The sequence below is a fragment of the Crocodylus siamensis genome, chromosome 11 (assembly GCF_052110815.1).
Source record: "Crocodylus siamensis isolate JL-2025a chromosome 11, ASM5211081v1, whole genome shotgun sequence".
In the NCBI taxonomy this organism is placed as follows: Eukaryota; Metazoa; Chordata; order Crocodylia; family Crocodylidae; genus Crocodylus; species Crocodylus siamensis.
Window position 1 is genome coordinate 40,623,428 of NC_143405.1, and position 24,840 is coordinate 40,648,267.

The 24,840-nt window shown below is 43.0% G+C and overlaps 1 protein-coding gene across 9 annotated transcripts in view; it reads right to left on the reverse strand.

The window, feature by feature from the left end:
* The window catches only part of WNK2 (WNK lysine deficient protein kinase 2), a 210,457-nt gene that overhangs the window by 93,484 nt on the left and 92,133 nt on the right, over nucleotides 1–24,840 (reverse strand). For all 9 annotated transcript variants that reach the window (XR_016438417.1, XM_090021088.1, XM_090021087.1 and 6 more), the window contains exons 6-8: nucleotides 11,729–11,817; nucleotides 10,697–10,916; nucleotides 7,421–7,709 (exon numbers count right to left, since the gene is read on the reverse strand). Coding sequence is in view for 8 of the 9 variants with exons in the window: in XM_090021088.1 (XP_089877214.1) it covers nucleotides 7,421–7,709; nucleotides 10,697–10,916; nucleotides 11,729–11,817 (598 nt within the window). In the remaining variant the exon portion in view is untranslated. The remainder of the gene's footprint in view (nucleotides 1–7,420; nucleotides 7,710–10,696; nucleotides 10,917–11,728; nucleotides 11,818–24,840) is intronic.

A 24,840-nucleotide genomic window follows, 5' to 3' on the forward strand; every position in this document is an offset into this window, starting at 1 on the left:
CAATGACTGTGACAACAGGGAGGAGTTGTAAAATGTAGCTGACCTACACCACCGTTTGTTTGTTTTTTTAAAGGGTTTTAATTTGAAGACATCCACTGCTACTATTTTGTCTCAAACCACCCATCTTCCCAATTCCTCTACCACCTAAATACGGCTTTTTTTGAGTTTGAATAAAAGGCGACTAAGGTCTCAAGCCCTCTCCATTTTTAGAAACTCATCTCCTAACCAAGTATTGAAAAGCTAATCCCATTTCTCTGCACATATGCATCTCCAGTTTAAAATAATCAAACTCTGCCTAAGAAAACAATATTGTGATTTTATAGCATACAGCATTTCAACTCATTATAAACAATTATTCAAAGATCTCAAATAAAGCTAGAAAATAAATGTTCATCATCAGTCCGAGTCAAATGTGGATATTTATGGCACACCATGCTGTACACAGATATTAAATTAGGGAGAAAATGAAAAAATAAGTAGCACATGAGATAGATAGGGAACTGACTTCTCAACACGAAACAAGTTTCCAAGGACTTGGGCCACTGAATTGTCAAATTACAATAGGAATACATCACAAATAGTGGACCAGAAAGCAAATTCCAGTCTTAATACATACCTGCGCTTTGAATCTTGCCAACCCACTGGCCAGCACAATTAATTTAATTTAGCTATCATTTAAAAAAAAAAAAAAATCTAATGTAGTATTTTATGAAAGGCTTCTCAAAGGAGTAAGCTTATATGAATTCAGGATGTGGTCAGAAAAAAAAATGTAGGATAAGACCTGTATTTTCAAAGGTTTTATAAATACTGTAACATTCTGAAAGTTATACGCAAGTCAAAATATATTATTATGTAAAAGTCAGTTATTTTGTGCAGAAGCCACTATAATTATGTTTCCTGTTTAAGGTTACAAACTAACTCAAATATAATGAAAAAACATTTTGTAAGGTACCTGAGTTGAGGAATAAACAGGGTCTGTATTTTGAATTTTTAGAAGCAGGTTAACTAAGTAAAACTCATTACAAGGGCATTCCCCCAACGTAACAGCTTCCAGGGTAGGACAGCATCTTAGAAAATTGGGGTCAGAAGGGACCTCAGGAGGTCATGTAGTCCAACCCCTGCTCAAAACAGGACCTGCCCCAACTCTATATCCACAGCCAAGGTTTTGTCAAGCCTGGTCTTAAAAACCTCCAGGTGATGGAGATTCCACCATCTCTCTGGGTAACCTGTTCCAGTGCTTTACTAGCCTCCTCATGAAGGGTTTTTCCTAACATCTAACCTAAGCCTCCCTTGCTGCAACTTGAGACCATTGTTCCATGTTGTGTCATCTGCCACCACCAAACAGTTTAGCTCCATCCTCTTTTGACCCCATCTTTAGGTAGTTGAAGGCTGCTATTAAATCTCCTTTCACTTTCCCCTTCTCTAGACTAAATAAGCCCAGTTCCCTCAGCCTTTCCTCAAGTCATGTACCTCAGCTCCCAAACCATTTTAGTTGCCCTCCACTGGACTCTCTCCAACTTGTCCCCATCCTTTCAGGGCAGGGCAAAACTAGACAGTACTCCAGACACGGCTTTCCCAGTGCCAAATAGAGAAGAATAATCACTTCCCTTGATCTGCTGGCAATGCTCCTACTAATGCAGCCCAGCATGCCATTAGCTTTCTTTGCAAGAAGGGCACATTGTTGGCTCGTATTCATATTACTGTCCATGAACTCCCTAGTCCTTTTCTATGCAGAACTACTGCATAGCCAGTTGGTCCCCGGGCTATATCAGTGCATGGGATTGTTCCTTCCTCAGTGCAGGACTTTGCAATTCTCATTATTGAACCTCATATTTCTTTTGGCCCAATCTTCCAATTTGTCTAGGTCACTCAGAATCCTAGCCCTTCCCTCCAGCATATCTACTAGGGCTGCATGAAATTTCACCAGCAGTTTCATTTCTACACTGTTTCAATTCATTTTGAGCTTGAAACAGCAAAATCAAAACAAAACAGAGCTTCAAAACAGCCTCAAATCAAAAAACGAGGCAAGCTGAAACATTCTGAAATTTTTTAAATGTTTCAAGTTTCGAAGCTCAAGCTGGGCTTGCTTGCAGGGAAACAGAAACTAAAGTAAGGAGAGGGAAGGATTGCTCTCATTATTGACTGTGTAGCTGGCCAGTGACTATCATCCTTCCCTGAGGTCTCTTCTAATCCCAGTGCTCTGGGGGAAGGATGAAAAAACTGCATAAAAGGCAGCACTGTTTGAACTGCCCTGCTTTCTGCCTTGGTGTCAGTTACTGTGTGGTGTGTTCCAGGTTTGCCTGTCAGCAGCTAGAGGCGCAGGGCCTCAGAGCCCAGACTCCCTGCACCTATCTCCTTGACAGGCTTCGTGGCTGCAGCAGGGCCTAGCAGGCCTGCAGTTTTCACCCCCGTGCCCTAAGGCTGATACAGTCAGTTGCACAAACATCCATGTCATGAGTGTTGCCTGTTTGCAGCCAGAGATGCAGAGCCCCAGAACCCAGAAGCCCCTGCACCTATCTCCTCGACAGCTGGCAGGCTTCACGGCCTCAGAAGGGGCTAGCAGGCCTGCAGCTTTCACCCTGCTGCACCTTAACTAACACACACACACATACACAACATCACCCATGTCATGAGTTTTGCTTGTCCACGGTTTGAGGTGCAGTTTCCCTGAAACCCCTCTATCAATCTCTTTAAAACTTGGCAGACTTCATGCCCTCAGAAAGGGCTACCATTCCTGCAAGTTTTATCCAAATCAGCCCACAAATGACAAAGTTGTAGGCCATTTCGAGCTTCCCCATTATAGCTTATGGGTGAAATGTTGAAACAGTTTCAACAACACAAAACAGAACAGTGGTTTCGAATTGAAATGAAATTCAAAATGAAACACTGTTTCATCGAAATGCAAGTTGAAACGGAATGGTGCCGTTTTGCACAGCCCGAATACCTACTACTCCTCTTAGCTTGGTGTCATTTGCAAACTTTCTGAGGGTGCGCTTTATGCCATCTTCCAGGTCATTGTTGAAAATATTGAATAAAACCAGCCCCAGGACCAACCCCTGGGGCACTCCATTTGATACTGGCTGCCAACTAGACAGTCATTCACAGATTCCTAGAAGTTTAGGGCTGGAAGAGACCCCTTGAGATCATCAGGTCCAGCCCCACTGCTCTGGTTAAATAACCCCAGCAAGGTATGTATCCAGTATCCTTTTTGATGATCTCCAGTATAGGTACTTGCACCACACCTGCTGGGAGTCTTTTCCAGAGTCTGGTTACATGAACCGTGAAGTTTTTCCTTATATCCAGTTTAAAACCTTCTTTTAGGAGTTTATGACCACAGCTCTTAGTTTTCCCCTGGGACACTTTACGGAATAGTTGTTCACCTAGCCCCATATCAATTGATTACTATCCTCTCAGCCCAATGATCCAGCCAGTTTTCTATCTAACTTAGTTCAGCCATCCAACCTGTACTTCTTTAGCTTGCTTGCAAGAATGTTGTGGGGGGACTGTATCAAAAGCCTTATTAAAATCAAGTTATAACATGTCCACTGCTCTTTCCACATTCACAGAGCCAATCATCTCATCATATAAGGCAATCAGGTTGGTCAGGCATGACTTGCCCTAGGTGAATCCATGCCGACTGTTCCTAGGTCACCTCCTCCTCCAAATGCTTAGAAATAGATTCCTTGTGGACCTGCCCCATGATTTTACCAGGGACTGAAGTGAGGTTTGCTGTTCCCTGGATCCTCCTTCTTCCCATTCTTAAAGATGGGTACTGCATTTGCCCTTTTCTAATCCTCCCCCAGTCACTGTGAGTTTTCAAAGATAATGGCCAGCAGCTTTGCAATCACATCAGCTAACTCCCTTAGTACCTTCAGGTGCATCACATCTGACCCCACAAACCTGTCCACATCCAGCTTTTCTAAATAATCCCTGATGTGTTCTTTCCCCACTGTTGGCTGCTCACCTGCTCCCCAAACTGTGCTGCCAGGTGCAATAGTTTGGAAGCTGACCTTGTCTGTGAAGATTTTTTTTTTTTGCTGTTGTTTATTTTTAACTATTAGCATGCAATGACAAATTAATACATACAAATCAGGAATTCTGTCAGATAGCAGAATTGGTCTTGCTGACAGAAGCTACTCAACCCAGAAGGTTTTAATCATCATTTTTGATGGGCAGGAAATTGCATTTTTTCCTGAATCACTGAAGAGAAATATGAAGCTCAGAAACAGAAAGACAACTCCCTGGGTTCTGCAATTGAGATTGTGTAGTTCCTCATTCACACAACCAAAAATGATTAAACTTCAATTCACTTTTAATGCCCCATTCCACACAATTACCTACATCACCCTGAATAATCATTCGGTCCTCTTCTGCACTAGCAGCACTTAAGTGTCAGCCATAAACTTCAAAAGCACGTCCACACATGCAACCACATGCACATGCAGCAGCTCAAACAGAAGCAGTACAAATTTAAACTGAGGCTTTTTGCCACCACACACATGCTTGGACATGCACTTGGTTGTGAAGCAAGTTGTGCCACCTGGGGCAAAATAACCCTGCCTCGCTCCTCCCAGGTTTGCAGCCAGGGGTAGCTAGAGCCCAGGGCCAGTACCTGTGCTGTGAACAAGTAGTTGGGGCCAGGCGGGGCCTCCCCCATGGTCCCCTCCCCCCTCCTCTAGCCCCCCAACCCCCTACTTACATGCCAAGCTGGGGCCAGGTCCCTGCAGCTTGCACTACTGCCTGCCATGCACAGGCAGGCAGTGTGCTTTAGCACTGAGGCAAGGGCCAGCCAAATAGATGCTCTGGCTGGACTGAGCCTCCGGTTGCCTCAGGGCATGGACTGGGACGGTGCCTTGCCTACTTTTTTCCCCTGGAGTATTGTTTGACCCCTGGATATCCAGGCGTCTAATTTTGCCTCTGTGCTACAAATTTTCAGCACGAGGAATGTTTTTTTGTTCCCACATGTGCCTCTTGCAGCATTTCAAAGGGGTTTGAGATGCTGCAAGAGGCACATGCACGCTCATCTGGACATGCCCCGATGAGGATACATCTAGTTCCAATACCAACGTTGCTGATAAAACTGTTAAGCAGGATAGGTCCCAAGACCAATCCTTGAAGAACTTCACTAGTAAATCTCTCTTCAGTCAGATAACTCACCTTGCAACATTGCCTGCTGTAATCTTTCTTTGATCTAACATTTATCTGCATCCAGTTTGGCCAATATTTCCCATAAAGCACAGTATCAAAAGTTTTGCTTGAATCTAGTTTAATTAAGTCCACTACACTACCTTTATTCAAGAAGCCTGTTACACTCTTTTCATAGAAGGATATTGAATTAGTTTGACATGATCTTCTTCAAATAAACCTATGCCGTATTTTGTCCTATTTTCCTGTTACTTCTCTATCTTTGGCTATGTATTCCTACAGTACCTGTTTCAAGACCCTACAAACTTTTGAAGTCAGGCTATCAGGCCTGCAATTACCTACATCCATTTCTCCCTGTTAAAAAAAGAAAAGAAAAGATGCTACATTTGCTGTTTTCCAACTTCCCAAGTTGACAGATTTGGTGAAGATCTATGCAGGAGTTGCTATTTCATGTACCAATTCCTTCAGTTATCCAGGGTGGAAAATTCCAGGAACCCAAGATTCTGACAGTGAACAAATCCAAGTTTTGTTTCCACTTCAGATGTGATAATCTCTATAATCAGCTACTCACTGCCACGTGGTTCCTACCAAAGTCATCAGCTGCATCTTCATCCTCACAGAGGCCCAAGGCAAAGTATTTAATCAGTTCCTGGGCCATACCTGGACTGATCTTGACCTCTACCCTATCTTTAAGATACAGTATCCATTTTTTCCACATTTGGTTCTCTTTTTAATAAGATGGTTAAGGAAGCTTTTGCGTCCTTAATCTAAGAATTTTAAATATTCTTTGCAAGGGAGAGCTCAACTAAGCCTTTGGCCAGTCTCACTTCATTCTTGCATTCTTTGACCATGGAAAGATATTCTTCCTAACTGATCAAACCCATTTCTTATTACAAGAACTTCTAACATTTATGACTCTAACAACATCTGTGAGCATCTATGAATATTAGCATTTCACTGTGCAACAGCCTTTTCAATTCTGTACGAAAAAGGGTTTGCATAGGAAGAAAACCTATATAATCACAGAGCAACATAAAAACACAAACATTATTTGGATGGCCTTTCATGAAGTTGATGACTTAAGCACATTCTGATGAGCCTGGCATTGGTCTTTCTAAGAGATTGGCTGGGAATAAAACAGTGGGACCATGAAGCTTTGGGTGTGATATTTAGGATCAACTGATCCAATCCACTACTACAGCTGTCATTTCCTCAGCATGCTTGACTGAAACTACAACACAGCAGTCCTACTAAATGGAATAAATCTGGCTGCATCCTGAATCATCCAGCATCTTCTTTCTTCTTGTGACAGTACTAGGGAAGCTTTACAATAGAAGAGTGTTTGGTACATCCATCAGAAACTACTCAAACTGCACCCCCTTTGTTTTGAGAACAGCTGATTCTGGAAAAACGTATCCATGTCACTAACACAATACTAAAATGGACAAGTCACCCTGTTCAGGTCTGTAGCCAGTTCAGTCTCTGCAGCTTCTGAAAGCACTTCAGTTGCACAAGGAGACAGCCTTCTGTAACGTTATACTGCTGTGCCAGTTTTTTGTTGATACCAAATAAGGTGACTAGAGAGTTTTTCTGCTGACGCTGCCAGCTTGACTACTCGAGTCTTACTGCTTTTCAAGACTTGACATTTAATTTCAGAAATAAAAACCTCAGGTTTATCTTTCAGTAGCTGATGCTGGGTATTTAAAATCATTCCAACTTCATTCAGCAATACAGGACATGCTCAACACAGTTTCAAGCCACTTGATGTAAAGCCACAGAACATACACACAGTTCTTATTCTGTATTTTTTCCTTCCAAATCTTCACTTGAGGAAACGCTTCCCTTTCTACATTTTTTCTAAGGTAATTCAAGGCTCCAAAAACTGAAAAAGTATGATAATACTGCTCAGGAAGCTCAGCAGTGCCCTCATAACAGTCCATATGAAATCTCTTGGGGAGCTGAATTATTTGAATATTGAATTATTGAAAATCTCAGTTACCTTACTCAGCCATCTATTATAACACTTCAGTGTTTTCAGTGTTTATTTGCCCTACACCTGTATCAATCAAATACTATACAACAAGCAGGCGTGATATTTTGTGCAGGTTCTCCAGTTATTTTTTGTGGAATTTAGAATGCCCCGTATTGATACACTGGTGAACTACATTGTGCAAAATTACTCAGGGTTCAATGTTTAGCTTGGGGTACTGATGATCTTTCCACAAGGATAAATCACAACTCCTCTGAGAAGCAGTAAAGCAGACATGAGACTTACATGCAACAGATGTGACGCTGGTGGGCAGGTTCTGCTGAAACGGATGCTGGTCAGCTTCTGGCTCCTCTGATTCTGAGGGGATATGGTGACCAGCATGGGAAAGGTACGTAACTTGAACCTGTTGTGCATGTGGGACCTTCAGTTTCTCCAAACATTCAGAATCTCTACGGTCCTCTGACTGGATCCTGGGCCCAATTCTGTCTCTTCTCCATTGTATTAATGCTACTCTGTCACGTATTGACTTTGCAATTATCTTGAGATCACTTTCATGAAAAAATCCAGAGTCAATCTGCAGAGAAAACAAACTTACTGAGTGCACACACATGTATATGTTATGAAAAGTTACAGATTGAGAGAGAAAGGAAGAGTTTGTAAAAGCAGGAACTGCATTTCTCCTCTCTCAGAAACAGGAGTCCAGGATGGGTTGAATCAAATTATTGCAGCAAACTTCTAGCAATCGATCCAAAATTGCAGTGGTCACTCCCTTCCTCCCACCCAATTGCAAGATAGCATGGCAGTTTAGGGGTTTTTTTTTATGAGGTCTCCCCCATATCTTTTTTTGGGGGGAAGGGGGAAGACACAAAATATCCCAAAGAAGAAATGCAAGCTGACACCATTTTCCACTGCACATGCTTAGGGAGCTGAAATATTTTGATGGGTTCCAAGCATCTAAATTCTATTTATGGACAGATTTTTTGGATGCAATATACAGCAAAACCTAATAATAAAAACTTTATGGTGAAAATCAGAAGTTCAGGGGGAACCAATTAATTACTGAAGGGGCCAGGTCTCACAAACCTACACAGCCTTGCACAGCAGTAAGTAATTTTGTCAAGAAATTCTTCTCTGCAAAGCCAGATGGGAGGAGATCTAAAATTCTGTCACAATAAATTAAAAGAGTTCTTCTCATCTCACACCTTCATCCAAAAAAAGATTTCTTTTGTTTTTCATAATGCCATTGACAGCTCTCAGAGTCACTCTTCTTCTGTAACTCTGGGTTGTCAGCCCACTCATGCATATGCCTTATTTTTAGGCCTTTCCTTCTTTGCCCATGGGGAAACTTTAAACAGGTTTCCTCCTGAACTTCATGAATTTTGAAATTCCTTTATAACTATCACTAAACTTCATTCATCCAGGAGAATGTTTACATTATCTTCTTCACAAACATTTACAGCAATACAAGATGGGAAACTTAAGGTTTTGGGGTTTTCTAAGGATTCTGAGTGGCCAAAAAACCCATTTAGGTGAATATATTATTTGGAGGGGGGAAAAAAAAAAAAAAAAAGGGGACTTAGAAGTAGACCTGCCAGTAAGGAATGATTAATTTTTTCAGTAAAATATTACCATTTCTACATACTTTGGAGGAAAGCAAGATATAGTAAGGGTTCAGGTTTATGAACTTTTGAGAACTTCTGCCAAAATAAACCAAAACCCACTTCTCTCCTATGAGAAGTTTGGCAGACGAAGGCCCTAACTTGCAAACCTTTTTCATTAAGATTTAAACATGGTTATTAAAAATGGTAAACTGTACCACACAGCAGCTTGTACTAAGGGGAGCCGTGTCAAAATATATTGCTTGAAATGCATTCAATTTTCAATTCCAGGTTAGCAGCAGGAAGCTACAGCAAGCTGACTTTCCATAAATTATTTTGGGACACACGGTTACAAGAGTTACAGTATCAAAATGGTTGCTCTCTCATGGGAATAGGAGTGATGATGATACGATCATTAAATAACGTCCTCTCCTGCTCGCTCTCATGGGAAACAACGTACATTATTACCATAAAACAAAGTCAGAATTCAGGACCAGCTCATCCTGGTTTCATGAATCATTACAGAAGAGTGTCTTACCTGCTCCTTTGAAGCTATTACAAAATGAAACAAATAGCTCAATCTTTTAATTGTTTCTATACTTTTGTCTAAGGGAAAGCATTTGTTTTAGTTTTAAGATACTGTGGTGCCTGTGACACTGTGCACTGTTAATTTAAGGTTATCATCTTTGCAGCTTTACACAATACAATAGTAGAAAAACATGACCACTTCAAAAGTTTGACTATTTTCCATCCAGTTGTGTCCAAAAGTCTGTCTACATGGTCCGCTGCACTGCAATAGAGATACCCAAGATATCTCATTCAAAGCTACCTTGGGAACCAGATGCAGTCTACTCATGGAAATACAGAATTTCATTCAAGCTAATTTGCTCTGTTAAGAACCACTGAACTGTGCCATGTAAACCTACCCTCAGACTGGCTGGTCTACTAACTGCGGATCGTGATGTTGGCTTTTTTTTTTTTTTTTTTTTTTTGGTTTCCACAGTTCTGTCTAACAGTAAATTAGTTGGAAAAAACTCAGCAATTCAACAAAGGTACAATGTAGACTTCCTAAAGAAAATATCACTTTAAGAATTATGTTGCAATATTGGAAGATAAAAGAGTTTCCCAAACATACAGACCACAATAATTTAAAGACAACATACAAATTCACTGTTAGCCTTTACTGTTCTTTAAAAAACAAAAGAAAACATGAAAAAAAATAAAGCTCCAAACCTTCTGCCACCAACTATGCTTCAAACCATGTTACCAGTTTATGACAAGAGCTCAATGTCTTCCTAAAAACCAGGGGTTTTCAACCTTTTTTTTAAAGTAAGTGTACCCCCAGTGGCTGGACGCAGGGGGTGGGGGGAGGGGGTGAAGGTGTGACACAGCTGGCTGTGGAGCAGCGGCAGCTCAGGGTGGTGGAGGTGGCTGCTACGTGAGAGCTCCCCCATGTCCAGTTGGCTAGGCAGCCCCTGTGTGGCCCACAGAAGAGTGCTACTGTCCTCGCCCCACCCCTGGTCCTGGGAGGCAGTGGCATGGGACGGTGGGTGACAGCGCTCCGTCCCTGCCCACTCACCCACGCGTACCCCCTAGGGCCTTCCCAAGTATCCCCGGTTGACGACCTGCATTTTAAATTATATTTCTTGTTCAAATTCTTCCAGGCCAAGAATCTGAGCCTATCTTCAGCCACCCCAATCTAATAGATGAGAATAAATCAGAGATGCTTAATAGTTGCATTGGCCTGTCCCTACTACAGGACAATAAGCTTTATATTTTTACTACTTTAATTTTCTTCTAGCACACATTTGAAAAACCTACCCTCATCCTTTTTTTGGAGTTGAACCTTTTAAATTAAATTTACTTTACCAGGTTTGTTCCTGCTGTCCTTTGAGATTTATGTACTACATACATACATACATGCATACATTTATTTATTTTTGTCAGGAGAAGTTTATTATACCATTTCTTGTGCAACATCATCAGGAGTTTCCTTCTCCAGATCAAAAGTAAACTCAATGGCTCCATTATCTTTGGGTTTTCCTTTCAGTTTCTTAGGATCTTCTACCCAGAGTCTTAAGGCAATAGAGGATTTCCTACCATGGTCTTCTTCTGCAAGTTCCACTCTTACCCCTGTATCTTCAGCAAAAAAGGCATGACTTAATAAGTCTTTAATTTCATATCTGCAACAAATGGATATCCAAAAAGAATATTAAATACTGCATACTTTAAACACCTCCAGCTAAACACCTGTGACAAAGAAAGGACACTACGCACACAGGATTATTAGTAACAGCAACCCTTGCAAACAGCCATAGGACTCCGGCACTTTTCATAACTCTTGAGCATTCACTCAAGTGTTCAAAAAAAGTACATGGGAGCAAAGATGCAGTTTCTGCCCAAATTACCTTTATATGTGGAGTTTCAAATCGATACAGGTGAGGGGGAATTCCCACTAGGAATGTTCCTCAAGTATCTTTTTGAGAGGAGGGTATCAAGTCCCAAAGGACTCTTTAATCTAGTGGAGATAGGTGCAACAAGATCTAGCTGAAGCTACAAATAAACCATGGTTTCTTTTTCAAAAAATAGTGAGGCTATTTAAATCACTGAAGCAACTAGAGGGACACAGGACAGTCTCCATCATGAGAAGTATTTAAATGACAGTGGATGGCATCCTAATAATTTACAATCCAGCATGAGTGACTGGTGCCTCCTGAATCGGGGTGGGGGGGCAACCCGCAGAAGCCAACAGGAGCAGCGGTCTTGGCAGGGTTGGTGCTAACTGTTGGGGGGGGGGGGGAGCACCAGCCCCATCGGGTGGGTCATGTGCACCCCCTACCAGTCACCTATGTACTCTAGTATAATCCCCAAGTTACCGTGCTTATTGGAAGATTTACTGAGTAAGATTTTATGTACTATATTACATTGCAATTCAAATCACAGTTAGATGTTTTATGTCCTCAAAAAGCTCTGAGATTAAAAGTTTGAAACAAACCTTTCTTCTTTATTTTTGCAAATACACTCCCCAATTATCTCCTTAATTTCAGGATCAGTAACTTTTTCAAAACTTGCTGGCTTGATGCCCTAAAGAAAAAAAAAGGAAAACACACAATTTAGACAATGCAATTTAAAACTCCTACAAACTTGCTACATAATTTACTGTGCCATAAAGTCAAAACCCAAGGTAACCACTTCTTTCAGTTTTAAGTGTTTATTGAGTATTTAAAAGGTATAGAATTTCTGATTAATATTGTAGTTTGAAGTAACCCGATTATAGTTCATGCATTCCACTCTGTAATTCATCATGAAAAAATCCCCCTGATATTTACTATGAACGTTTGGCAAACATACTTTCATACCCACTGTGGACTTTGCAGCCAACATCCGAGGAACAAGAATTTAAATTCTCAAAATGTTTTTAACTCGAGTTGATTCCATTTTAATTTAAGAATTTAAATGATGTATTAACCTCTTGAAGTACTAAATGGCACAAAAATATATATTTTTTCAAGTAGCTAAATTGGCAAGATGGCTGAGAACCAGATTCGCTCTCTCCAGGCTTGCCTGTAAATTCAATATAGCACTCTGAAAGCTATCCTCAAAAGTCATCTTGATTTGAGAAAAGGAAAGGGAAATAAGAATCTGCTCAAACTTTGCATAGTTGTTCATACATTTTCCACCAGTTAAGGATATATAGCTTTCTGGAGAAAGTTTGCACAGATATTCAGAGGAGTGGGGGAAATCTGAACTGATGCAATACAAGCTACATTAGTATCCAACAGCTTAAATTCTTTCTTTGACTGCCTTTCACTTCTGGATTTAGACCATCTAAACAAAGAAAGCTGCTTTTTAAGAAAAAAAATCTGTTCAGCAATGCAGTAAGAAGAAGAGCCAAAGTGATAACCTGCCTCTAAAGTGGAAAGCATAAAATAACAAAACGGTCTACTAAGAGAGCTCTGAAAGACAGTGTAAATGTAAAAGATTCTGTAAGTTCCTCAGCCAAGGAGGGGGTTGTGACAAGAAGACAGATAACAGAAAAAAAACCAAGGGTAGTCATAAATCCTCCTCACCTGTGTGCTGATAATTACTGCATGCAGTTCTGGTCCCCACATTTCAAAAAAGATGCAGCAGAATTAGAAAATGTACAGAGAAGGGCAACCAAAATGATCAAGGGTTTGGAGCAGTTGCCATACCAGGAAAGACTAAAAAGGCTAGGACTCTTCGGTTTGGAAAGGAGAAGGCTGAGGAGGAATATGATAAACATTAGGGCTGTGGCGAAGCTTCGGCAGCTGATTCGATTTGAAGGAGATTAGGCCCAATTTGGTGATCGAAACGCTGAATCAAATTGGGAGGACCTTTAAAAGGTCCAAATCGAATCTGAAGCCTCTATAGCTGAATCGGCACTGAATCTAAATCTGTGCCAAAAATCGAATCAAGTCAGTGATTTGAATTACCAAATCAAATCACTGTCCCAAATCTGAATCTGCCAGATCCAAATCATACACTTCATGCTTCACACAGGCCTAATAACCATCTATAAAATCATGAAGGGTGTGGACCAAGTGAACAAGGAACTATTATTCATCAAGTTCCAGACTACTAGAATTAAGGGGCACTTGCTGAAGTTAGTAGGTGACAAGTTCAAAACTATCAAGGGATTTTTTTTGAATTGCAAAACTTAGTTAATTTGTGGTGTTCATTGTCACAGGAAGTGGAGGCAGACAGCATAGCCAGGTTCAAAAAGGGACTGAATAAGTTTATGGATGACAGACCTACTAATGGTTATTGAAGAGAACGACTGAAAATGTTTTTTTCTGGCGTCTGTAATGCAGTAAGTGGTAAAAGTATTGAATACAGAAAGATTACTTTATATCTATCCAGTTTGATGCTCACCCTGGCTAGCATCAACTTCTACCACTGCTAGAGATAGGAAACTGGGCTAGATGGACCATTGGCCTACCCAGTATGGCACTTCCTATGTTCTTATAAAAGGGACCAAGTTTCACCAGCCCGTGCAACATAAATGAAATAAGCTCCAGACACTTCATCCAAAAACAATATCCTCTTGCCAGTATTTAGACACTCCTGTATGAAAAAAATCCGAGTCAAAATTCTGTATATCCATAGTCTACTCTTGTGTCTTTCCATCAAGTAATACACTCTCGTGTCTTTCCATCAAGTAATTGCAAAATGTAATGCCACGTCGGAATAATTAGTACAAATACCAGGTAGGCTGCATAAGACAGTCAGCAACCAACTACACAGGCAGGTAACTCTTGATAGAGATGATAGTTAAGCAAACCAAGCACAAGTGAAACCAGGTAAGGATAGGTATTACCACAAGTGATAGCTAAGGAAGCCAGGCCAGCCAACTATTACCTGTGTCAAAATCAGGAAAATTGTGGTTAACAGTAGGCCTGTGCAAATAAGGAAGTATTCGATTCAGACTACTGAATCGCTGTCCCCATCTGATTCGGCTGAATCAGAATTAGAGATTCGGCACCAATTTGGATCGGCCAGGGAGAGGCAGGCACAGCTGGGTGGCTGCAGGTTCTCCTACAGCTCCTTCGGCTGCGCGTGCCTCTCCCCGGACAGTGGGGAGCTGAAGGAGAAGCCCCCATGGCTACCCTGCCTGGCCTCATTCCCTGCCTGGCCCAACTTCCCAGCACTTTTTTTTAATATAAGAGAGAAAGCCCTGCACTCACCAGCTGCAGCAGTGGCAACTGGGGCCTCTGGGCACTTGTGGCAGAGCCTCTCCCCACGCAACATGGGGCAGCAGAGATTGCCCCAACCCGGGCACAGCAGCTCTCACATGGCACAGGTGTAGTGTGGCTCGGCAGGGCATTGTGCTGTCTGGAAGCTAGGGCCACTGGGGCTGAGTGGTGCCGGGTTCCTGCTGACAGGTGGAGCCACCCCAGGTCCTGAAACAGTGCGCAGCGCCCTGCCAAGCTGCACTGCACCTGTGCCATGGGGCAACTGCCACAGGTGCCAAGGTGGAGTGGGGTGATTGCTGCTGCCCCCCACTGCATGGGGGGCACCCAGCAGCACCTATGGCTGCTGCCAGAGCTGGTGACTGCTGGGCATTTTTTTTATTTATTTATTTATTTTTGAAAGTACCAGGAGGCTGGGCTGGGCGGGGGATGAGGTCAGACAGGGCAGCCATGGGGGCTTCTCCCACAGCTCCTCTGGCTGTCCCTGCCTCAGGCCCAGTGGGGGGAGCAGTGGGGGCTATGCCCTGCTGCTGCTTGCCCAGCCAGAACGCGGGGTGGGGTGGGGGGGCGGGTGATGCAGGAGTGGCTCACTCTGGGCAGCAGCAGGGTATAATCCCCACTCCCAACACTGCCGCACCCCCATCAGCACTGGGAGCACGGGCTCTGCCCTGTTACCACTTGCCAGCCAGTGCAGCAAGCATGGGATATGGGCAGCTCTGGGAGCAGGGGCTATGCCCTGCTGCCGCTTGTCACCTTTTGCCTGGAGCGAGCCACACCCACATCCCACCTCCCCACACCCCGGTTGGGCAGGCAACAGCACGGAAGAGGGCCTGCTCCCAGCACTGCAGCGCCCGCATCCTGCATCCCACCACCCGTCTCCCCAAATCATGCACCCCCTGCTCCAGCTGGACAGTTTGTTCCAGCCTCAATCTTTCCCTCCCCCCACGTCCCTTCCATCTCCCCTGCCCCAACCCCAACAGACTTACCAGCTGGAGGCAGCTGCCAGGTTAGTCTATGGGTGAATCCCCAAATCAACCAAATCTTTTCCAAATCAGTTAGGAGCTTTTAATTGCCGAGTTTTTAAAATCAGTCTCCCGATTTGATTCGGATTCAGAGATTCAGTCCCTGAAATCAGGCTACTGAAGCTTCACACAGCCCTAGTTAACAGGTACTCAGTTTATACCACTGCCAGCTTGTTCCCATTCAGCCCAATAAAAACATTTCTGTAAATCACTTTTTCAAGGACAAGATCAGTTACATAACCCCAAAGTTTCTGTAGAAGAAGATATCCCTTCCATCTGTCAAATGAAGCCAAGACAAAATTATCTCTATCTCTTGAATGAAAACTGGATAAAACAGGTCTCATGAACAAAGGCTTCTGCATTTAGGTCCCAATTTAGCAAGGTACTTAAGGATATGAATATTTACTTTGATGTCACAGGGGCAAATTCAGTGTAATTTACAGCTTACCTAAAAAGGAAGCACTAAATGAAGGCCAAGATTCAATGGAAGTTAGGTACTTAACACCATCTCATTTTAAAATTCCACCTTAAAAGAATAATAGCATTGTGCTAGATAAGGAAGTCAGATGACTGGACTTCTGGAAACATCACATGCTACACTGCCTTTTAAATAAACAGCACACGACTGAAGAAATTCCTGCATTTCTGATTCTGACAGTCAAACAACTGGGGTACAACCAACGTCAGGATGACCTGAAGGACTTGCTCAATACATGCCTTAAATCCAATTATCAAATTTCACTGAAGGTTGGACATTTATCTCCTTCAAGTTCTTCCAAACACCCCAGTGCTAAACTTTTCTTATGTTAAAAGTCTGATGCTATGTAGATTTTTCTAATTCAGATTGTGATTTGCCTTTCAAGTGAGGTGGAATCTTTCACTTGTGCCTTAAAAATCAGAAGATTAAGAAAAGTATTTCATGAAAATCGAAGTCACAGAACAGGCATACAAAATAGCAGTCTCCTGCAGTTCTGACTAGGCAGAAGTGACAAAGAATTTTCTGTTCAGGTAGAACAAAAGTACTCCAGATGGAATCACTTCTTTGATTACAGAAATCTGAATCTTAATATTAGCCTAGAGATATTTGTTCATACTAAAAGGATATGCCAAACTGATACCGGATACTGATGCCAGATGGTAGATCATCTCGGATGAGGAGGATGATGATAGTCAAGTAGATGGTGAACAGGGTGGGGGTGATCATGCAACCTTGTTTGACCCCAGACCGAATGTGGAAGGTATCGGTTTCAGACCTACCACTCAGGACAGTGGCGGTCATATAATCATTCAGGAGCCTCAGCATAGTGACAAACTTCAACAGGCAGTCAGTATGTTAGAAGATGGTCCACAGAGCTTCACGATTTAAGGAATCGAATGCTTTGGTCAGGTCAACGAAGGCAAGGAACAGTTCTTGATTTTGCTCCCGGCATTTTTCTTGGATCTGCCTGGCAATGAAAACCATGTCTGCAGTGCCCCTGGATGGAAGCCACACTGGATCTCCTTGGCAACGGGACAAGGACGGTTCAGGAGGACGCAGACCAGGATCTTACCCACAGTGGACAGAAGGGAAATCCCCCGGTAGTTCCAACAGTCAGATTTGTCCCCCTTCCTGTAGACAGTCACGATGGTTGCGTTTTTGAGATCCCAACCTGGACCCACACCAGCCCTGGCTCTGAGGCACCAGTACAGGCCCCACACTCCCACCTGCCTGCTTGTGCCCACTCATCCCCCTGCCTGCTGCCACTGCCCTTCCCCTGCCACTTCCCTACCTTCCTCCCTGCTGCCACCATTCCCCCCCTACCCTTCCACTGCTCCAACAGTGCATGGTTTCTGGCTAAATGTCCAAGACTGCAGAATGCAGCAGGAGCCAGCCCAGCCCCCATGATTCCTAGCTGGCTCCTGCTGCACTGCGTGGTGTTTCTGGGGGGGACCCATGCACACACATGCACCCACACCCCCCCCTCACACCACCATACACACCCCACACCCACATCTCTTCACAACCCAGCCACCCTCCCCCTCCATAATTCCTCCACAAACCCCAGACCTACCCACACATCCACATATACACCCACACACTTCAAATCCACTTACCCCCACTTATCCACCCTTCCACAAACCCCACACACACATCCATACCCTCTCCCACCCCCACAATACACAAAAGGAAGACTTCACTTTACACTGTAGAAGTAATTGGCTTACTTGACTAGAAAAACAGACAAAGACCAGCAGTACTGATACTGCTTAATTCAAATGTTCTGAGATAAGGAATCCGCATTCCTGCATTCCTTGGGTTATCATGATATCTTGCCCTGAGTATTCCTGTATGCCTTGGGATAGCCCTATGCATAGATAGTTGTTTAAGTAAACGACCTAAGTTTCTGTGTAATTTACTATTGTTTTGTTTCTCCAAGGTGTATTTTTTATCTCTTTCTCTGTCTTTAGTATAAATACGCTTGTAACCTTAGAGAGTCTGAGAAATCCTTTGAAACAGACAGGTGGGTGATTCCCCTTGCTGTATTGAATTCTCCCTGTGATCACAGTACAGCCCTAAATAAAGAAAAGCTGGCTCTGTCAGTTCTGATTCAACCACAACGCAAAGTTTGATTTCTTCCACAAAACTATTATGCAATCATCTCTATATACACTATGCAAGCACATAAAATCAAGACAAATAGTTTTTGAAAACAAATTAATGCATCTTACAGTAGATTTTTTAATTTTAAAATATAATTTAATTTTTTTCTGGTTTCAAGATGGCAAACCCCCTTCCAGAGGCAAGGGGAGGGACCTCTGGTAGCAGAGGTCAGGGGTCAGGACTTCCAGTTCCAAGATGGCAACCAGGGGGTGGGGCATCTGTCAAGGGACAGGGCTACCTTTGTGGCCCTTTATAACTTGCTAGAACTTGTTAAGCAGTTCTCTAGCTGAAATAATTGCCCGCCCCTGGATAACACCATCCCACCCAAGGGTCTGCCCAATTTGCTCTTGATTTCCAGAAACAGATTCCACAACTTTTCTTGGTAGCTGCTTCCACTGCCTTACCACTGTGGGCAGGTGAAGCAAAGAAGCAGCAAAGAAACTTAACTATTCATATTACAATTTATCAACACTGACGATGGAAAATTTCCCTGCTACAAAGAAACTATTTTTAGGTTGAATAGCACCATAATACTAAGTTGTAACTTTAACACATATCATGAAAACTGGTGGTATTCTTAAAGCTCTGGTGCCTATTTTGTGAATATATCAGCTTCTCCTAAAAAGGAAGTTTCTACACTTCACATTTTTGGGGCCCGACTCAAGATTCTGCACTCTTTGGGTTGTTCAGTATCTTACAAAAAGAAGCAACAGAATTATTGGAAAATTAATTGGATTAAATTGGTTGTGTTCCTTTAAAGAACCCTGAAGGTGAACTGTTACATTCCAAATTGGACAAGTAACTGTCTTTCCACAATAGCGCTGTATCTGAACTAGAAGGGATTCAATCAGTATTTGATAATGAGAAGAACCATCAAGTAATTGTTTATTTCTATTCATTGTTGATGAGCAGGAATCCTGGTTTTCCCCGATAAAAAGTTGCCAATTTCTCTGATAAAAACCCAAAACCCATCATTAAAATGAAACGCCAGTATGTATGTACAGATGGACAGATCAGCTGAACTATGTTCTATTGATATGCTTACAATTCTATAGCAATTTGGAAGCCTAACAGTGCCTCAATCACCATACTAAAATAAATTTTAAGTACCTATACATTTTAGTATTTGATTTTTCTTTTGTTTTTTATCATGGAAAAAAAATCAGAGCTCCCCCTGTCCCCTTAGCTCACCAGGATGCAGGTCCAGGCCTCTCACACCCAAGCCATATCCCCCTCACCCTACCAGTGCTCCTCACTCCCCAGCCACACCCCCCTGGGACCTGCTGGTGCCCATCACACCCCAATCACAGCCCACTAGACCCTGCTGGTGCCCCTCTGTCCCCACCCACAGCCCCGCTGATGCCTTTCATCCCCTACCCACAGCCTCCTGCCCACCCTGCTTCCACCCTCCCAGAGAGGGTCTCCAACTGCCAGGGCTACAGGGACAAGGACCTGGGTCCACAGCAGCACCTGAACCCTGGATGCCAACTCCAGGCTCAGACAGGAGGCTGGCTCCCTACTGCTATGTGCACTCCCGGGGGGCAGGAGCAGCACATGCCCCCCAGTTCTGTTTGTGGGTTGGGTACAGGCTGCCTGTGGCCAGCTCAGGGCTCAATGCCTTGCTGTCCTCCCCTGGGGCCTCTGCAGCCCAGCAGGTCAGACCCAACACAGCAGGGTAGAGCGGGGCCAGGCAGAGAAGCTCATTACAGTTGCTGTGAGCTCCACACTGCCATGATGATGTGCCCCCTGCCTGCCACATTCAGGGTGGGCAGGGACATCTCCATGGCAGCACAGGACTCACAGCAGCTGCAACAATCTTCCCTGGGCCCACTCTGCCCTTCCATACCCACCAAGCTGTGGAGGACCCTGTGGGAAGGGCAACAGGGCAGGGAGCCCAAGTCCAAAGCACGCAGCCCATCCCAATCCACAAACATCTGTGGGGTACAGGTCCTCTGTGGCGCCTTGGGAATGAGTGCAGTGGCAAGGAGCCAGCTCCAGTTCCTCACCCCCCACCTGCAGCTCTATCCCACTCGCCCCACTGGGGCCCTGTGGCTGCACGTTGCAGCCCCAGGCACCACACAGCTAGGCAGCAGCCCCAGCCCTGCTGTGCCCAACTCCCTCATTCTCTATAGCAGCCTCAATTCCTGCCTCCCCCCACTAGACTTACCTGAAAGAGCTGCTCTCCAGGTTGCCTGGCACCCCCTGCCTGACTGCCCTCTTCCTGCTGTCCCCAGCCCCTTGCAGGCTGGCATTCCACCAGCCTGCAGAGAGCTCTTTGGAAAAGAACAAAATCTGTGCGTTTCTCTGTTAAAATGAAAAATCTGCATTTTTCTTGGGTAAAAAGGAAAATATGTTTTTTTCCCCTCCCATGGGAAAGAGAAAACCCAGATCCCTGTTGAAAAGATGGTTTTATTGAAAGCAGAATATTACGCAGCCACCTGCATGGTAAGTTTGAATTATAGTAGAAATAGTATTACTGGTTACAGTGGGAGATAGTGAGTTAGAGTATAGTTATGGTATAATGAAGTAAGCAAATGCCAACATAGTTCTTGGCTATCTACCAAATGCTTCCCAGTATCAACCTATGTGGGACCTTACATAACATGCTGCAGAACTTGAACACACAACACTCTAAACAACAGGTGTGTAAGTAGCAATTTAATAAAAGAAAACTGCTTTGTTTGCCTATATACAGGTTTAGAGGCTATTTTAAAAATATTTCCTGAGGAACCTTCTATTGCCTGGCATTGCTTTCTCAAAGGCAAAGCATTGACTGCAGGTCTATGAACTTCCCAAAAAAGCATGCCCTTCGCTCTTTAATAGTTCTATTTGATTTTGTAGATAACTTGATCTAAACCATGCATATAGCAAGTGTAAGATATCAAATCTCAATTTAGTTTTGTTTGCTTGAAAACAAAGCTTTTCCACTTCCACAATCTATCTTTTATTTGTGTGTTGCTAGATGGAATAGGGTAGGACATGCCAGTCATCTAGAGACTAGGCCTGCTTTCAGGAAAATTTAATTTGGCAAAAGGTCCCAGATGACCAATTTGCAAATCTGACCTTACCAACCATTTACATCACACAAAGTGACTCCTAAGTATGCGTTATTAGTTTCAAAGCTATTTGGAATAATGCTTTCTCTAAAATATCTATGATGTCATGACCTGCAAACATTTGAACTACAAGAGTATGTCAAGATAAATAGCAATGAGGAAGATACATGTCATTTTATTAAGTACCGTACTGAAACTACCTTAAAAAAATCTTTTATTAATGCCCAAAACACCATCCGCTTTTCATATACTACATTATTGCCCCTGACATCTGGGAAGAGGTCCCTAGAAATATCTACATGGCCACTATTTTCACATTGCTGCAAATCCCCCTTAAAACTCTGGCATGTCACCTACAGAAAACTTGCCAGTGAATAAGCAGGAGGAATCCTGAGACTATGCTCTTTAATCACTCCCTGTCATTCCTGTTTCATTGTCTCCCTGTGATCTTGAATATCTGGTTTCTAAGTACTTTTGGGAAGACACTTCCTTTATGTTGCATGCCTATTCACTTTGCACAAAGGGTACTGGTCCAGAATTGGAGCTCATAGGCAACACTGTAACACAAAGAAGTATATAATAAAGTTTACTAACCTGACATTTAGCTGTCAGTCAAGATACCTCCAACTTGCATTTAAATAACTCCTTTCCCATACAAAAGATGATTAACTGATAAGCAGATAGATAATGCCCCAGTGCTACAATTTATGAAAAGCTCACACTTATGTTTCCTGGAGAAAGGAAAAGCAGAATTTAATCCCTGCTCTATTTTATGCCATTGATTATTTCAGCAGAACCTGACATGGAATATTTTTCTGTAAGTGAAAGATTTCCAGATACAGACTAAACCTATAGTACAGGGGTTGTCAACCAGGGGTATGCATATGCCTCGGGGTACTTGGAAAGGCTGTAGAGGTATGCATGGGTTGGTGGGGACTGAGTGCACCCTGGGGCACAGCGGCAGCTGCATCTCCTCTGGTGCATTCCCATACTTCGCTTCTTATTTTACTGGCCAGGTGCCACCTGCCCCACACAGTACATCACAGTGCCTCTGTGCCCCCCCACCTCAGTTCACTCTCTGTGCCCGCTCCCAGGAGCAGGGCCAGGGTGGAGAGGGCAGTGGTGTCTCTGTGGGCCACACACGTGCTGTCCGGCCAGCTAGACAGGCAGGCAGGGGGGAGGAAGAGAATGGGAAAGGCCCACACATGGCATCTGCTGCCATTCTCACCGCCCCACACTACTTTCTCATGGCTGGTTGCATGTGCAGCTTCATGGGCTAGTGACAGGATGTGAGTGATTGGCTGGGTGCAAGGCCTATCACTACCCCATGGAGCTGCATATGCAACCAGCCATGAGGAAGTGGTGCAGGGTACAGCAGCAGTGGCAGCATGGGGTGGGGTGGTGATGGTGGCAGCGTCCACCCATGCATACCCCATCTGGCCATCCAGGAGACGTGCTTGCAACCTGCAGAGAGACCACTGAATGGGAGATGTCTGCGTCTGTGTGCGTGGCCTGCCCACCCAGCAGCAGCAGGCACAGCATTGCACAGCTCTTGGGCCAGAGGGGTGCACAGTCCAGTCTGCAGCAGCAGCCGTCTCTGCCCCACACAGATCTGGGCCTCTGCCAGGGAGTACACAGCGCCACCCCCCTCTCTCCATGCTCCCCCAACAAACCGCTCTTGCGGCTCCATCCTGCACTCCACCCTGGCTATACAGTGCTTACCCCTGCCCTATCTGCTTCCTCCCCTCCCCCACCATTTAAAAACAAGAGAAAAATATAAAGGGGTAATGAGGTGAACCTTTGAGGCAGAAGGGGTACACTTGTTAAAAAAGGTTGAAAACCTCTGCCATAGTACATTGATAAAATCACAGCACCAACAAGCCGGTAGGCACTCAAAGAGGGGAACACTTGTTTTAAATGGCTTTCCTGAAAATTCACTGATTAGCAATTCACAAAAACTTGACATCATTTTTCCCTGCTGAAAAAAACATTAATTAGATCAAGGACATAAAAAGAAGAACATGGAGCCACTAGAACAGGTCCCATCTCCTTAAAATGCATGCATATTTTTTTTCTTACCAACTGTCCTTTATCTAAAATTCAGGTTTTCTTACCTCTCCTTACTCTGAGGGTGGTGAGAGAATCAATGACAGAAAGAGAGAATGACCGATGCTCCTCATGCTTTAACAAGGGTCACATTAAAGAGTGTATGAGTTGGTGGACTGACACACTTTTATCTGATGGTCCAAAACAGTTAGCCTTGGTGCAAAAGCTACTGGGGTTTTTTGAGAACAAGCGCAAAGGACACATCAGTGGAGGGAAAGGGATTCCATTTAATGTTATGGTTAGCTGAGATTAATAAGTAAACGGATACACTTTATGTTACTTGCTGACTGAGTAAATTTCTGTACATTAGCATTTACAGTTACTGAGTAAAATTGTAAAATTTAATTTAGTGAGAGCATTTGGAGCCTCTATATAGCTCTTTAAAGTTATTAAATCTAAATAACCAATTAAAAAGATTGGAACTGGAATGTACTGACTACAAACAGTGTAATGCTTAGTCCAAGTTTAAAAAAAAACCCTGTAATCTTCCTACGATTTTAATTTGTTCACTAATATTATTTAGTTCTTTTCACTCTTACCCATCTTCTGGTTTACAGTTCCAGTCAAATCTGAACATAAGGGTCCAGGCAGCTGTTAATAGGCCTTTTATGAAAATCAAGATTGTTTCTTAAATGAAACAATGTTATTCTAATGGATACACATCTTATTTTCTCTAAGGAAGTATGTCTCCATTTCTTCCCACTGGGGAATTAAATAAAGTTTAATTTAAGAAAATATTCAGAGGAAGAATACTGAAAGATCCCACCTAATTTGCATCCATAATTGATGCTTGTTGATTTTTTGGATCAGATAATTGAGGTTTCCATAAGTCTACAAAACAAATAACGTGTAGAGAAAGTGTATGCAAGTAAATTAGCAATAATGTTTTATAACAAGGTGATGTATTAAATTTTTAAATCTATATGAAGCTTGTCCAATCCAATTCTATACTTATTCTCATTTTCACAAGACTCAATTGCAGCTCTGCAGTTCAGGTTCTTATTTGAAATCAAAAGATTCAATCACATTCACCATTATACAAAAGCCATCAGCCTTTTCTGCATATTCCCAAGGAAACACTGCAGTGAAGTAGACTAACAAGGGAATTCCTTATTGTACATTGCCCTATGAAACCTGAACAGCTGTCTGTCAACAAAAGCAGTCCCACACCACTGCCTCTGAAAAAGTCAGTCATTTTTACCTTTCCTAATTAATTCTTTAGCTAGTAAATTTCCATGAAGCCTCAGGACTATGCACAAGAAACATGAGACACATTTAAAGAGATTCCTCTCAACCTTCCTACATAGGGCATATTCCAGAGAAACATACACTATATGGGTAGTGTAAGGTGTCTGAATCTGCAGTCACATACATTTAGGTCATTAAACACTGGATCTCCATATAAAGAAGAAAAATGTAGGGCTATCTTTAAAAAAAAAAAAAAGAGAGACCTAAAATACCTAGTTTTCAAAAGTCATTTTTTCCACCCCACAAACTTCTGAAATATCATGATACAGACACCAAGGAAGACAGTGATAAGCCTAATCCATGTTAGCTTGAAGACGAGTATA